The sequence below is a fragment of the Oncorhynchus kisutch genome, linkage group LG11 (assembly GCF_002021735.2).
Source record: "Oncorhynchus kisutch isolate 150728-3 linkage group LG11, Okis_V2, whole genome shotgun sequence".
Lineage (NCBI taxonomy): Eukaryota > Metazoa > Chordata > Actinopteri > Salmoniformes > Salmonidae > Oncorhynchus > Oncorhynchus kisutch.
Genome location: NC_034184.2, coordinates 68422674 through 68436775, shown reverse-complemented (window position 1 = coordinate 68436775; position 14102 = coordinate 68422674). Strand labels below are relative to the sequence as shown.

The 14102-nt window shown below is 44.3% G+C and overlaps 1 protein-coding gene across 1 annotated transcript; it reads left to right on the top strand.

The window, feature by feature from the left end:
• The first annotated feature begins 4530 nt into the window (after positions 1-4530).
• bloc1s5 (biogenesis of lysosomal organelles complex-1, subunit 5, muted) lies at positions 4531-7613 on the top strand. Its single transcript, XM_020494493.2, has 5 exons — positions 4531-4822; positions 5354-5436; positions 5539-5668; positions 5930-5988; positions 6232-7613. Exons 1-5 carry the CDS (start codon positions 4804-4806, stop codon positions 6403-6405), a joined length of 465 nt encoding a protein of 154 aa, XP_020350082.1. The 5' UTR covers positions 4531-4803; the 3' UTR covers positions 6406-7613.
• The last annotated feature ends 6489 nt before the right edge of the window (positions 7614-14102 follow it).

Genomic DNA, 14102 nt, shown 5'->3' with positions numbered 1-14102 from the left:
GTGTATATGTGTGTGTGTGTTATGTGTCTATGCATGCATTGGGATTACGGTGTGTTCCTCCACAGGTCCACACAGAAGGAGGCCTGACTTCTGTTTTTCCCTACACACTTCTGTTTTTGTTTTGTGTTTTTTTTCTGTCTTCTCAGGACAGGAAGCAAAAATGAATTAATAACATTTTATAGGGGCCAAATCTTTTCAGCATTTCCAGTCCTGTGAGCTAATTTGACAGCTCATGGGGTGATGCGGATTCCACTTCAGAGAGACAGGTACCCTAGGGCTAGCCAGCTGGATTGTGGATGCTTACAGATTTGGCTCTCGCTTCCTGCTGGGTGTCATCTGTCTCCTTGGTCTCGCGGTGGATAATTTTTTGTCCTCCTGACATCATGTGCCTGAGCAGTTTGTGCCTGGCAGGGCTTGTCTGTCCAGGTTGGCCATCAAAACCAGCCAGCATGCATCTAATCTGACGAGGCACCACTCCAAACACAGCCGCCCCCGAGCGCCCCCTCTGTCCCACGTCGAAAATCACGGCCCCACAAAAAACTTCTCAACCGTCAAGACCGGCCCCCGCTCCCCCGCTCCTCCGCCAACATGGTAAAGGGGTAGAAGGAGAAGTGTTTGGGGGGGGGGGGGTAATTCCGCCAGGGGACTTATTTCGCTCACGCAAAGAAAATGTCCCTACTTTCTCTCCTGTGGCTGTCACTTTGATTGCCGTCGTGGTGTGGGAGGGTCTGCCTCAACAGGTTTGGGCCTCTCCCTGCCTGTTGCCGGCAGTTGACTTGGACACCGCCGCACTCGGATGAGGCAATCCTTTGGTTGGATTATAGTTGCGGTGGACGGCCCCGTGGGAGAAGTGACAGCGCAGCGGCCCGCTAATCCTGGGGACAGCCCCAAACCGGGGCCCGCTGAGAACACTAATCGTAAACGACACAATCGTTCCACTCCAAGGAGGGGCAGTTTACAAATCGCAAGACGCGGCTGACAAGGTTGCTTGGCGAAAAAAAAAAGAATTTCCCAAAAAGCACATGATGACTACATATGTTGATTTTCAGGCTGTGAGCTACGTGGCTACCGCTGCTTCATGTTGCTTGTTGCTGCCTTCCTCCACTCGGCCCCTTGCTTTCTTGGCCCTGGGAGAACATGACAGCAGGGCAGCGTCATGCTCCGCCATGCCTCCTGAGGTGCCACTATTACCGGGGCTCCAGTTATTTCCCGGGGCCTCTCTCGTTCTCTGACATGGTGGAGGTGGGCAGCTCAGGAGTAGCCTCCAGGATGCAGCGAGTGGCACCAGGACCACTGACCTGAGCAGTGTGAGCTGGCTGACTGGCTGAGAGAGAGAGGAGAAGAGGGGGGCAGGTGGGTGTGTGGCAGGAGGGGCCCCCGCCCAGGCAGTGAGTAATCCCACCCATCCGACCCCTTCCACCGGCACCTGTTCAGAGCCACAGTCACTGGCACTCAGCGTGCTGTGAACGCCAAGCACCATGGTCCCTCTGGCCTTCTCCAAGGGCCCAGAGATCATGACCAGAGCCAGAGAGAGGAGGTGGAGAGAGAGTGAGGAACAGAGAGCAATGTAATGCAAAATAATTATACCCATTGGGTAATGTGAGCAGCACCGTCGTTAGGGGCTGTGTGGAGAAGAAGAGAAAAAGGAGCTGTGTTTTCTAAGCCGTCACAACGCTAACAGGCCTGATGGGTATGTTTTATAAACCACTCATCCAGACCTCCCACAGAACACTCACCGTTTGTCTAAGGACTCAATGCTCCAGGACCTCAGCCACGTTACTGCAGTGTGAGCAAGGGAAGAGCACGGCTGTGGTTCATGAGAACAAAATTATGGGAGACAAATCAACATTCTATGGAGGGAAATTACAATTGTAGCTGATTTAATAAATTGCACATTACAAAATGTATTGCTAAATATTTATCCACGTTTAAAATTGTAGGATTGTCTCATAAAACCTGTTTCACATTGTGAAAATATTTAGCATTTTTCACAACTTATTAATGAAGATTTAACATGTTATTTATTTTAGAAATATTGCAGGAAACATTGTTACAACATTTTTATTTGACTATCTTTATTATTTGACTTTCTTTAACAACTATTTGAATGCACCCCACTTTGTGTTATCTACCCTTGAAAAGCCTTGCTATTTCAGAACAGAAGTGTGCAGCGAAGAGACCACCACTGTCACTGAATTCACTTAATAGACCTGTGAGAGAGATGTATGTATACGCATGATATGGCTCATACAAGGGCCAATCACTTGCAAACCTTACTGGAACACAATCCTGGCAGAGAATACTGGACAAAGACAGTGCCATTTCTTGAATTTCATGTATAGCATTTACTTTTATTTTCTACTTCTACTCAAGTATGACAATTTAGTACTTTTTCCACCAAACAGTGGAGATACAGTAAAATCACGTAATGAGGTGATTCACAATCGTGCACTTTTTTGTGGCTTTAGCTCAGTTCACTCATTTCTTTAGATGTGATTCAAGAGTGTTAATTCACTGTCAACTACAGAACATAAAACATTTTCATCCTTTTACATAAAGTCAATCAAAACAGAATGTAAAGTTATTGGTGGAAGTACTTTTGAAATAAAAAAATATGTATAATTCAACAACTGTAAATGATGTTTGCTTTATTTCTTCTCTAATGAGCAAATTGGCAGTGACTATTCATCTTTGATTGAATATCATGGCTCTTAGCATGTAATTACATTTTTAATCATAACTATAATTATGTTATACTCTTAAATTCTGTTACTGTACTACATTGTATCTACATTACAATACATTACGCATATTACGCATACTTCAAATGAAACAAATTAATTAAATAGAGGAATAAGTCTAACAAAATATTTGATTCATCATTTGTGAAATGCTGTACAGTTAATCAAAATATTATTTGGCTGCACAGCTGCACATGTACATTATAAACACAACAGGGGAATAGTTTATGTCATTGTCATACTGCGTAAGTGCTGTTTTGTCCAACTTTCATGTTGTATCTGACCTTGTTTGTATGCAATGGATTTAAAATGTTCACAAACGTCAAAGATTTCTAATGCACTCTTGGTCGATGGACCCTGGAGCACTCTGCAATGGCAGTTGATCACTCGACACACAAACATCTCATGACTGCAATCTCTTTAATAGACGCCGATCAAAATCAATGATGCAGATAACAACTATTTATCTAAATCATGTGGTCAGGACGAGAATTAGCTCTTGTCTGAAGACTTTCTTTTAAGTGGAAGTGACATTTCTGAGTAATAGCAGGCACTTATTTTCAAACAAATGTTTGACGTCTGAACATGCAAAACTAGCCCCAAACAACCCCCTTTATTAATGCATTCTATATATAAATATATATATATATATATATATATATATATATAAATATATATATATATATTTATGTTCTTAATGTGGTTTTTTTTTTGCCAGGAGTACTTGTCTCTAAACAGGCCTACACTGAGAGGAGGTAATATATTTGCATTTCAATTGTTCAACGTCATGAACTTTCTATCCGAAAATAATTTACTAAACAGGGTCTCATTAACCAGACTGGACATTGTGGACATTGTTTCCACCTAGTGGCAAATTAAGGCAGCACACTTTTTTTGTAAAAAAAACTGAAGTATTACTCTACCCAGAAGAAATAGCCTACTAAGTGATCTCAAACTTTTCTTTATATTATATCTGCATGACTTTTGAAGAACAAGCCCACTAAATAATCTAGGCTAATTGTACATGTGTACATATTCATCATTTTTGGTCAGCTTTGTGAGGATACAGTGGCCCATAATATTATAGTACTTAGTTTACTGGTTGAATGGACGATGCACAAAACCAAGGGGTTGGGAGGTCTAGTGGATAATCTGTCTTTGAAAGTCCACAATTTATATTCACATATCTACTATTTCCTGCTATGACCGACACTGCACACACAGCATAATGTTCAAATTCTAAATCCATGTGACAGCCACACACAATAAAGTATTACTTGATGAAATCCCTCAAAATGATGGCCAATCCCTATAATTACTACTGTCATCAACTAGAATGGGGTGGCGTTATGTGTGTATTTTACGGATTTAAATGGATCATCTATCTTTGCTAACATACACTTCAATTCATTGAACTGTATGCAGAGAATTCCCCTATAAAGCCACACCATAGCGCAAGACTGACATCTGCAGTCCTGACTCATATGCAAGACCTCTATCCTCCATCATTATCATTGCATTGCCCTGGAATAAATTACAATTAATCAATGACAATAAAGCAATTTAAACGCCTCATCTCACACACACACACGCACGTGCGCACACGCACAGAGGGAGGAGAGAGAGCGATCATAAACCATTGGTGATGGAAATGTGCTGCTAAATATGTAGGCTACACCTACCGTTTATACATGTATTATAGTGACGACTGTACAGGTACCTCAGAATTTACCTCATGTAAGTGTGGCCCCCGTTTTGGGAGGTTTGGTTTGAGCCAAGACCTCGTACCCGGAAGTAGTTCGAGAATTTGTATCAGCTGACTTTAAATCAGCTGACAACAGTTACAGTTTAGGTTTTTGCTAGAATATATTTAAGCTACGCTGGAGCTAAATATTAGCAAATTCGCATATGATAAATTGCATGTAAATATCTACCTTGTCGAAAATAGGTTCAAAGATAGCTTAGCAAGCTCATTCTATCCTAACCAACTCCTAAACAAAGCATTTCACGTGTGGTCGAGGTTTAAAGTAACTATTTGAGTTTTGTGTATTAACGCGTAACTATGGACAAGATAGCCAAAGGTGAGTTCATTATCGTGTTACAGTTATTAATTGCAGAAAACTCGCTAGCTAGCCTGCACAACTCGAGAGAGTCATGTGTTGTAGTATTAACGCATACCATTTGCAGCCTCTAGCCTGGTCCCAGATCTGTTTAGGCAGCTTCATGGTGTAATCCATTACCCAGAACAGTTGCAAAACGTTCTAGTTGCAACGAAAACTAGCGTTTCTATTGGACAAATGCAGGTAAGTCCCGCCCTGTTTGCTGAACCTGGCCAATAGAAACGCTAGTTTTCTGAGTAAGTATTACTTTTCCTTATCTAATTTCCTTTACCCCCCCCCCCCCCATAAATAATAATATGAATTCAGATTATTTTACTGTAAATTATTCATATGTCAAAATATTTCATTATTTTCTCTGGGGACACTTCATGAATTCATTGGGATGAAATTGAATTAACCCCCGTTTTGACTGCAAGCACTAGAATTAAGTTTCAATATATGACATGAGCAATTGCTCAACATGACAAGATTTTATGGATTGTCTCCCATTAGATGTTGGTGATATTCAGTCCAGGCTAATCGACCATAGGCCTGTCATACAAGGGGAGATCCGCTACTTTGTGAGAGAATTTGAGGTAAATATTCAGCTTGGAAAGATGCATCGTAACATAATGGGACATACAATGTGATTTGATTAATTGTCATTTGTTAACATATACTTCTTTGGGATTTTGAAGGAGAAACGTGGATTCAGAGAGAGCCGTTTGCTTGACAACCTGAACAAAATGGTAGTGGAGACCAACGAGCAGATGTTGCCCAAGTGTTCAGAACACATGCATCAACACCTCTTTGAGGCTCTCACCCGACGTAAGCCTCTCTTCCTTACCTAGACGGCATGTATTTCAATTGCTAGCAACTGCAGTTGTCATATCGAGTGATTTTTATTAGGATCACCATTCGCTAACGCAATGACGACAGCTAGTCTTCCTGGGGTCCCAAACATAACGAAAAAAACGTATTACATACATGTGTCACAGAATTTCAACTGCATTGTATTATTTAAACTACTTTTCTGTTAAGGCCAGAAAGTAGTTGAATGTAACATTTGTTCATTGTGTTTTCCTACAGTAGAGGCTGCGAATCACATGTCACAGAGGATCCAGCAGAGGGCGCTAGAAGCACAGCAGGTAAAGATACATGCTCTCCTCAAATGAATTACCAATGTTATTTAACCATTGACAGTCATTTACATTCAGGCAATGATTGTGACAACAGACCAGAGTTGTGGTCATTTGGCACTAAACAGGAGAATTGAGTACCACCTAAATCTCTCCCAACAAGTGTGTTTTCATTTTGTTTCATTGTTTTGTTTAGTTTGAAAATGTTTTGTGTCGAGCCTAACCCAGATCATTGTGTGTTGTGCACCTCAGAGCACCCAGCTGCAGGTGACCATAGACAGACAGAAGGAAGACTGGGATGAGTTTCTGAAGGAGCAGCAGCGTCTGAAGGAGGAGGTGGACGAGGAGCACGCCAAGGCTGTCGGACGTCTCAGCGTCATGTACAGCGAGATGAAGAAGGATCTGGCCAAGTTCTCCCGCTTCTGATCCTCTGTGTGTACGTCCATGTGTGTCTGTACCACAGGAGGTTGGTGGCACCTTAATTGGGGCGGACGGGCTCGTAGTAATGACTGGAGCGGTATAGGTGGAATGGTATCAAATACATGTTTGTTGCCGTTCCATTCGCTCCGTTCTGGCCATTACTATGAGCTGTCCTCCCCTCAGCAGCCTCCTGTGGTCTGTATGCTTGTGTGAAATGAAGGTATTGCCTTTGGTTGATGCGGTACATAGTCATTGGCACTAACAGAGGATTTCTGAGCACTAGTGCTGCACAAAAGTCCACATTTTCCAGATCACAAATAACAAAGTGTGATTAACAACGTGGCATTTTCACAGGCCATCAAAATCAACATTTTCTGTCCTAAGCACATGGAATATGTAAACTTATGGAAAATGTCATTTTTAAACTAGCAATAACATGATTTTTCCTTGGTTGTGAAGCTTTTAACATCTTGAGATTTTTTATGGAATCATACTTTGAGGTGTGGATAGATGTGTTTGCCTTTAGCTGTATAAGAAAATAAACTGGGATTTGGCTCTGAGGTGAGATATTTAAAGCTACGTGCGAGTGAAAATGTTTCATGTCAGAAGCGCTACTCAAAGCTGGGTCAACATCTCAAACTTTACTCACTAAGCAGTTTCCCCAACTAGGCATCCCTCACCAACTCTTCAGAATAGAGTACAGTCAACCTCTGACATCAAGTACAACAATCAACCTCTCAAAAGACATGAATCAAAAATGGCTTCACTGAAGCCAGCTCAATTTGTCAATTGCTGACATTATTTAGTGATTTAGTGGTGTTTCCCCAGGCCTGTTGTGTACCCTTGTTAAATAGAGAGGTAGCAACTTCTAGCGCGCTGTGAAGTTTTATTTGTCTTATGTACGAAATACACATTGTATACATCATCCAATGAATGCTTACTTGCAGGTTCCTACTCGACAATGCAAGTGTTGTGTTTAGAGAAAGTATTTTCACTGGACAATGGCAGGCTGTTTAGACTGATGGAGGGATGGACACCCTGACACATTCCTGACCTCCTGGGAATAGGATATATCTCTGTTGGAAAGTGACAGAATAAGTATTTAAAATGGCTCTCATCAACACAGAATGGACCCCTTACTCAAGACTCCATTGTGTGGGGGGATGCTGACCTCATCAATCAGTATAAGTCAAATAAAGTGTTGCTAAATTCGGCATGGCTCAAGTGTGGATTCTTTCTCTCAACACGAATGTATACTACGTAGTTCAGCAATGTATTTTGACACATCTATTAGACGGGCTCAAACAGCTAGGTATCCCATTTCGGGGAAGTCAGTCTTTTCCACTTCGCTCGCGCTGACCAGCAATGGCGCTGCTGCTGTCCGGTTGCACTGGGTCACCCTCTGGGAGTGATTGGCGTCAGGGCGGGCACCCTGGCCGTTGTGTCATCAGAGATCAGAGAGAGCACGCCCGTGCCAGCAGATGTTGTGCAGCCAAGGGAGAACACTCACTCCCCTCCCCTGGGCACAGTTGGCCAAAGCCAGACAGGCCATCACCACTTAATCAGGAGTGACAATCTGGAAACGCAGCCCACCTCCACCAACAAGGCACCTTTCATCTGGCCCTGTGTATTTTTTCGGTTTAGATTGAGAGCGGGAGAAAAAAACTTCCCGGATATATTCCGAAAGGTCAACAAAGTCAGAGTCTTAGCTATTCAAGAGAAAGTACTCTAAGCCCTTCGCCCCTATTAAGTCCTCCACTGTTGTGAGAAGCTGGTGCACCTTTAACTTTAGTTTGGAGGATGTCTCACTGTACCAAGCAGACGTCCACTCAGGTCAATGACCTTTGAGACAGGGATCGAGGTGATGGTGGACATTGAAGTCAATGGAAAGCCCCCTGGCCTGTGGCGATTCGTACAGGATGTGCCCCCGGAGCGTGCGCTTCCCGTCTCAGCCTTCCCCGATAGACTCGCCGTTCCGGGAAGATGAGTGCGGCGCAAGTCGGGCACCGGCTGACACCAGCTTTATCGTCCCTCTGGCCCACCGCCTCAGGAACCAAGGCTTGTTTTTCGTCTCCTCTGTCTATCGGAGCCATTGTGTTCTTCCTGTTATGGAAAAAGCGCGGCGATCCCAGTCGAGGAGCTGGCTGCAGTTCCCTGCCAACATAAATCGTCAGGGTAAAAGCACCCGGAGACCGGCAGTCCTGACGGGGGGACTATGGAGAAACAGATTAGGAAATGTATGATCTTAGCCTGCCTCGGTTTCTCCAAAACAAAAAAGGGGCCACATCCATTGAAATGGCATGGATGGTGTGTGTTTCAGGATGAGTCTGGAGTGGAATGGAAAGATATTCCCTCACCCCTGAAATCACAGTCTGTGCTTTCTTATTGAATATACCTAATATAACCCATGTGTATTAGGATAGTCTCTCGGCTCACTGCTTTTATCACCTCCACTCCTCTCTGAAGTGGAGATCAAAGAGGTGAGTGCTATAGCTGTTTCAGTCTGCAGCCTGCTCTACTTGTCCCCGACTCGCAGTGTTCTCACACATTCAGGACCAATAAACCCTAACTGGACTGCTGCTTCTGAAAGCCCGACAGGGGCCTTTGGCAGTACCCCGTGTGCACTTTTCAACTTAGTCGATGAGGGCTGAAAAGGGAAACAATTTTAAGTCAGCGATGGAACAATGTGAAGTGGATTCATTTACAGAAGCATTCATTACAACAGCCCCTGAGATTTAGCCTCCATACACCCACTCCCCTGCATTGTATCACATAATAGGCCTTTCACTCAATTACTGTGGGGTCCAAATGAAAATGGCAATGAACAATTGGGTGTGCTTCCCAGTTAATAACCTAGTATTACAACACCACAGGGAGCTGGTGGATGGGTCCTGTGTGGACGCTGAAGTAGGTGGTAATATGAATTCTTTGGCAGTGGCAAATGTTCACCCTGAGAATTGCTAAGTGGGGAAAATAAGCTTATAAGAACTGCAGCATAATGAATTATGACATTCGAAAAAATCAGAGGGGAAGCATGGTTATCCTCATACACTGCCAGTTTCTGAAATGAGAACGAGGTGGCGTATAAAAGCAATTAGAAAGGGATTCAAATGGAATTCCTTCTTCAACAAATAAGTTCACTATACGTTTTTTGCCATGTACTGTACCACCAAGGTCAAATCGTCTCTGAGGCACGTGGGTGTTTTTGGTCTGTTTGAGCACAGCCTTGCGCTACTAGTCCCTGCCAAGTCCAAGAAACTCAGATGAGGGCCAGCAACAACAAACACCTTCCTCATTCAATCATGGCCAGAACAATGGTCAGAAAGGACGCAGAGAATGGCTTGTCATCACAGCCTGGCCTCTACAGGGAACCTGCCGCTTGTTGTCGTCTAGAAGTTGTGGAATGTCTGGATCCTTTGCCAATTACATACCTCTACAGTTTATTTATTTTATTTTATATACCATGTACTATTTACAAATAATAACTATTTTAAAGGTTTCCGTCACTCCCAACGTCTAACCAATGTTGGTTCCACATATTTTTGTCTGGCAGGCTATCAGGTCATCTCCCATGGCCGGAAATTGTCCTGGTATTCCTCTTTTACATCCTACTCTGTGTCATTTGGAATGACGACAGGAAGGGGGGAAAAACTGTTATGATTCCTCTATCTCCCTGTAAGTTCATTGATAAGAGGTTATCTGTGTGCTTTCAGGGGACAGTGGAGACCTATGGTTGTTATCAGACGGTGTTTTTAGACTTCTGCTCATTGTTGGCCAACAGGTAATGGATAAGGTTTTAATGAGCACAATAACAGTCTACAAGCTACAGTCACAACACAGAGGAATGTGAGTATTAATTCTGAGATATTTGAGAATGCCTCTCAATCAAAGCTTTGCCAAACATTGTTAGACCACAATAGCCGTAGTCATATAAAGATAACCCTGTCAATGAACACAAGTGTGGCCTGAAAAGAACAACCTTTTTTTAACAAGGGGGAAAAAAAGACCACAGTAATCTAACTCCTGTTTAAATCCCTCCAGAGCAGGTAGTAGCTGGGTGAACAACAATTCAGTACACCAATATATTCAATTAGGGAACGTAGGGATAAGCTGAATCTCTTTACCTTACGTTACCTAAACTCAGTGCCAGCTTGTGGTACGCTGAATTTACATCCTCCCTTGAAAATGTTTCCCATTTTGACATTGTGAAATAAAGGAAATGATTTAATGAAATCTATCGGTAAACGATCATGGGAAAGCCATTCCTCAACCCTTTTATCAGTTATTTATTGCTCGTTGTTGGCATATTGATGATTTCACAAAATAATTCAGCGAACAGAGATGTAAGAGCTGGACACAATATAAAGAATGATTCAGGAGCCACGGTCCAGTCAGCCTTTCTTAAGGTGAGTGAAGTAGCAGGGACGGCAGGAAAACTCCATGATAACCTACCCTCTCTCGGTTCCTCTCTGTGGTCAAATTCCATCCCACGAATCATCTGTGGATGACAGAGTGCTGTACTGCTCTCATCTCCTCAATATGAACCTCTCCAAATGTAGGAGGGCTCTATTTTTCCCAGGCACACACCATACATTATACTGGGAATGGTTCCCAGTCGGCCTTTTCTTTTTAATCTTTGAAATCTCTTTTATGTATGTATTTTCCTTTTGACCTCAGGCCTTTTCATTTTGGTTATGAATTATAAGATAATAACTGGTCAAGCTCAGGCCCATGAATAGATTCTTTTCAACCCTTATATTGGAACCACTCCCTCCAGGTGAGCCATCATTGAGTAGCCCTTTCCTTTAAACAGAAGGCTCTGGCATGAAATCTCTGAACCACATCCAATATCCAACCTGAAACAAGCCCTGAAACCCAATAAATCAATCAATTGCATTTTATAAGATGGTGTGTTACCCATTCAGGAAATGGAGGATTCCTGCTGCTGCTTAGCCACCGTGTATCATGTTGAGTATGCGACTGACAGCACAATGAGTGTGTGTGTGTGCGCTGTGTGTTTACAATGAAAGTGTATGCGTGCAATTGTGCATGCATGTCTGTGTGTGGCACAGCTCCAGACAACAGAACCCTGTGTCTGAGTCAGTCTCCCATCCTCGCTGCTCTGGGGAGGCCCAGGCCAGGGCCAGTATCTTGGCAGAGGAATGTAAGGGAGTGGGCTTTTCCAATAAAGGCAACTCTCTTTCAAGGCCCTGTGACGGCCTGCGCTTTAGTTTTCATCCTCTCCCTCCCTGAACCCAAGTGGGCCGCTTCATCTCAGGCCGATCCTCAGCCCCTAATGGCTTTACCTTGAGGTACAGAGGCCTGGAGCTAAATGCAGCATTACTCATGTCCTGCCTGGCCATGTTAACTGCGCGACGCGCTTCTATCATGTCATTCGGCCCTGCAGTCATTGGACTCAACAGAGCGCTCTGGCCTCTGTCTCTGACCAACCGGCATCATAATGTCAGAACTTTGTTGTTGTGGAGTCACTTCGGAATAGTTCATCTTGACATGAACACAATTTAAGCAGGGGAAGAAGAACTTTCAGTGATACATTGCTTGTTCAATTCAGCTTTTTGTATTTGTCATCCATTCTAACTATGTGTTAGCCTGCACTTTGTATGACATAGCATTTTAAAAACACACCAAAAATATCGGACCCTGGCAGCACTTATTTTCCATGGTCGATTTTCTCTATAAATCTAAACTTACACTCAATACGATATACCCTGTTGTATTGTTGAGGGCTTACAAGCCTGTCAGCAGCAGTTGTGTGGGGCTGCAGCCGGCAGCAGGGCTGAGTCCTTTAGCAGGAGCATAGAGAGGGAGGTGGAGAGACGGCTGACCTTGGACCACATCAAAGGAGCCAGTGAGTAGTAGCCCTGAGCAGAGCCTCCCTCCCAGCACCTGTTCCTGCCCTGCCGGCCAAGTCAAACACATTATCCCACCAGCCACGCAGCTTAATGGCTTCTGTGGGGACCGCGCGAGTGGAGGGCCATCCAGGGCTGCCTGAACGCATGGTACCCAGGTACAGGACGTACACACACACACAGTACACACTTTCTTATAACACGCACACACAGAGACAAACACACATACAGTACACAACACACTTACACTCTCTCACATACAATAACATGCATGGACACACGGTCACACGCATAAACGCACCTGGTCTCAGCCTAAGAGGAAAGCCCTCACTTTCCTATTCTGTTGCGCAGTGCTCTGGGGAGGAGAGTGTGGTTATGCTTGGACTGGGATCAATATTGAGCAGAGAACAAATCATCCTAAGAAAAACGGTAAACATCTGTTTTGAGACTTGGCCACCTCTCGTTGGCAATGTCAGGCTTACTTCAACAAGGCTGGGCCCTTTTTTCCATGAGCAAGTGACAACATCTGCAATTTATTTTTAAAAGGAAAATAAAAACAAACCTTGACGCAATGTAAGGCTTGCTTAAATGTCTTGCAGTATGTCTAAACAGAATCAAGGGTGGGGGCAATTTGGTTGTTTCTCTGGATGGCAGGTGAATGTCAGTGATCATCATTACATTTACAGCACTCTGCCTATGATATATTGACTGTTGGAAGATGCCCTGAGACAGGACCATTTAGGTACAAGACCTTGTATCAGCTGCGTGATTGTACTCTGACAATGATATTTTGATAACCAGACCACACGCATTCAAATAAAAGTAGTTTCTTTTAAATAAAGTTGAGGACCTCCATGCCTCATGTATCTAATTATTGTTATGGCCTCTGTCTAAAAGTGGACCTTATGACACAGGTGGACACTTACCCTGTTACCATGGAGTCCTGGTTCAAGCCCTGTCCTGACTTTTGTCTCAATGGCCACAATAACATTGAATGTTTATCTCACCAAACAGCCTATGCCCCATCTGGCTGGGTTGCCATGATGGCCGGCTCCCTGCTGGCTGGGTTGCCATGATGGCCGGCTCCCTGCTGGCTGGGTTGCCATGATGGCCGGCTCCCTGCTGGCTGGGTTGCCATGATGGCCGGCTCCCTGCTGGCTGGGTTGCCATGATGGCCGGCTCCCTGCTGGCTGGGTTGCCATGATGGCCGGCTCCCTGCTGGCTGGGTTGCTATGATGGCCGGCTCCCTGCTGCGGCACCTATGGACAGCGGTGTGGTGATAGACTTTGCAGCTTGGCCCCTCTGCTTGCTCAATCTCAGCATCCAGCCACAGGGGAGCCTGAGATCTGGCAACCACCAGAGTTCCTGCAGGTCTGTACTGGCCCCGACGCTCCTGATGGCTTTTCCAGCAGGAAGACGAGGCTTAACGTTTTTTTTTGGGGGGGGGGGGGGGGGGGGGACTATTGGCCGGCCAGCGTCTGTGAGAGGCAGCACCGGCAGAGGGTCCTGTCACCAGGGCTCAGAATGTGCCTCATATGATTGTTGAACAAGGAGCCGCGTCCATATTTTTTACAGATGTGGTGAGACATGGCAAGGCAGCAAGTGAAGGCTCATGGAATCAGCCAGGAGAGCTTATTCTGTTCTGTTGCTTCCCCTCCGCAGTTAACCAAACCCTGTTACCACGGTTATACCCTGTGACCAAACCCTGTTACCACGGTTAAAGCTGCAGAATGTTCCCACTGGGCACACACCGGTTGAATCAACGTTGTTTCCACGTAATTTCAATGAACTTATGTTGAACCAATGCGGAATAGACGTTGAATTGACGTCTGT

What these genes read in the sequence shown, in the direction of transcription:
- bloc1s5 (XM_020494493.2), top strand. An exon ending in ACTTTGTGAGAGAATTTGAG is followed by an intron (nt 5,437 to 5,538) that starts GTAAATATTCAG and finishes GGGATTTTGAAG; the next exon opens with GAGAAACGTGGATTCAGAGA. An exon ending in CTTTGAGGCTCTCACCCGAC is followed by an intron (nt 5,669 to 5,929) that starts GTAAGCCTCTCT and finishes GTTTTCCTACAG; the next exon opens with TAGAGGCTGCGAATCACATG.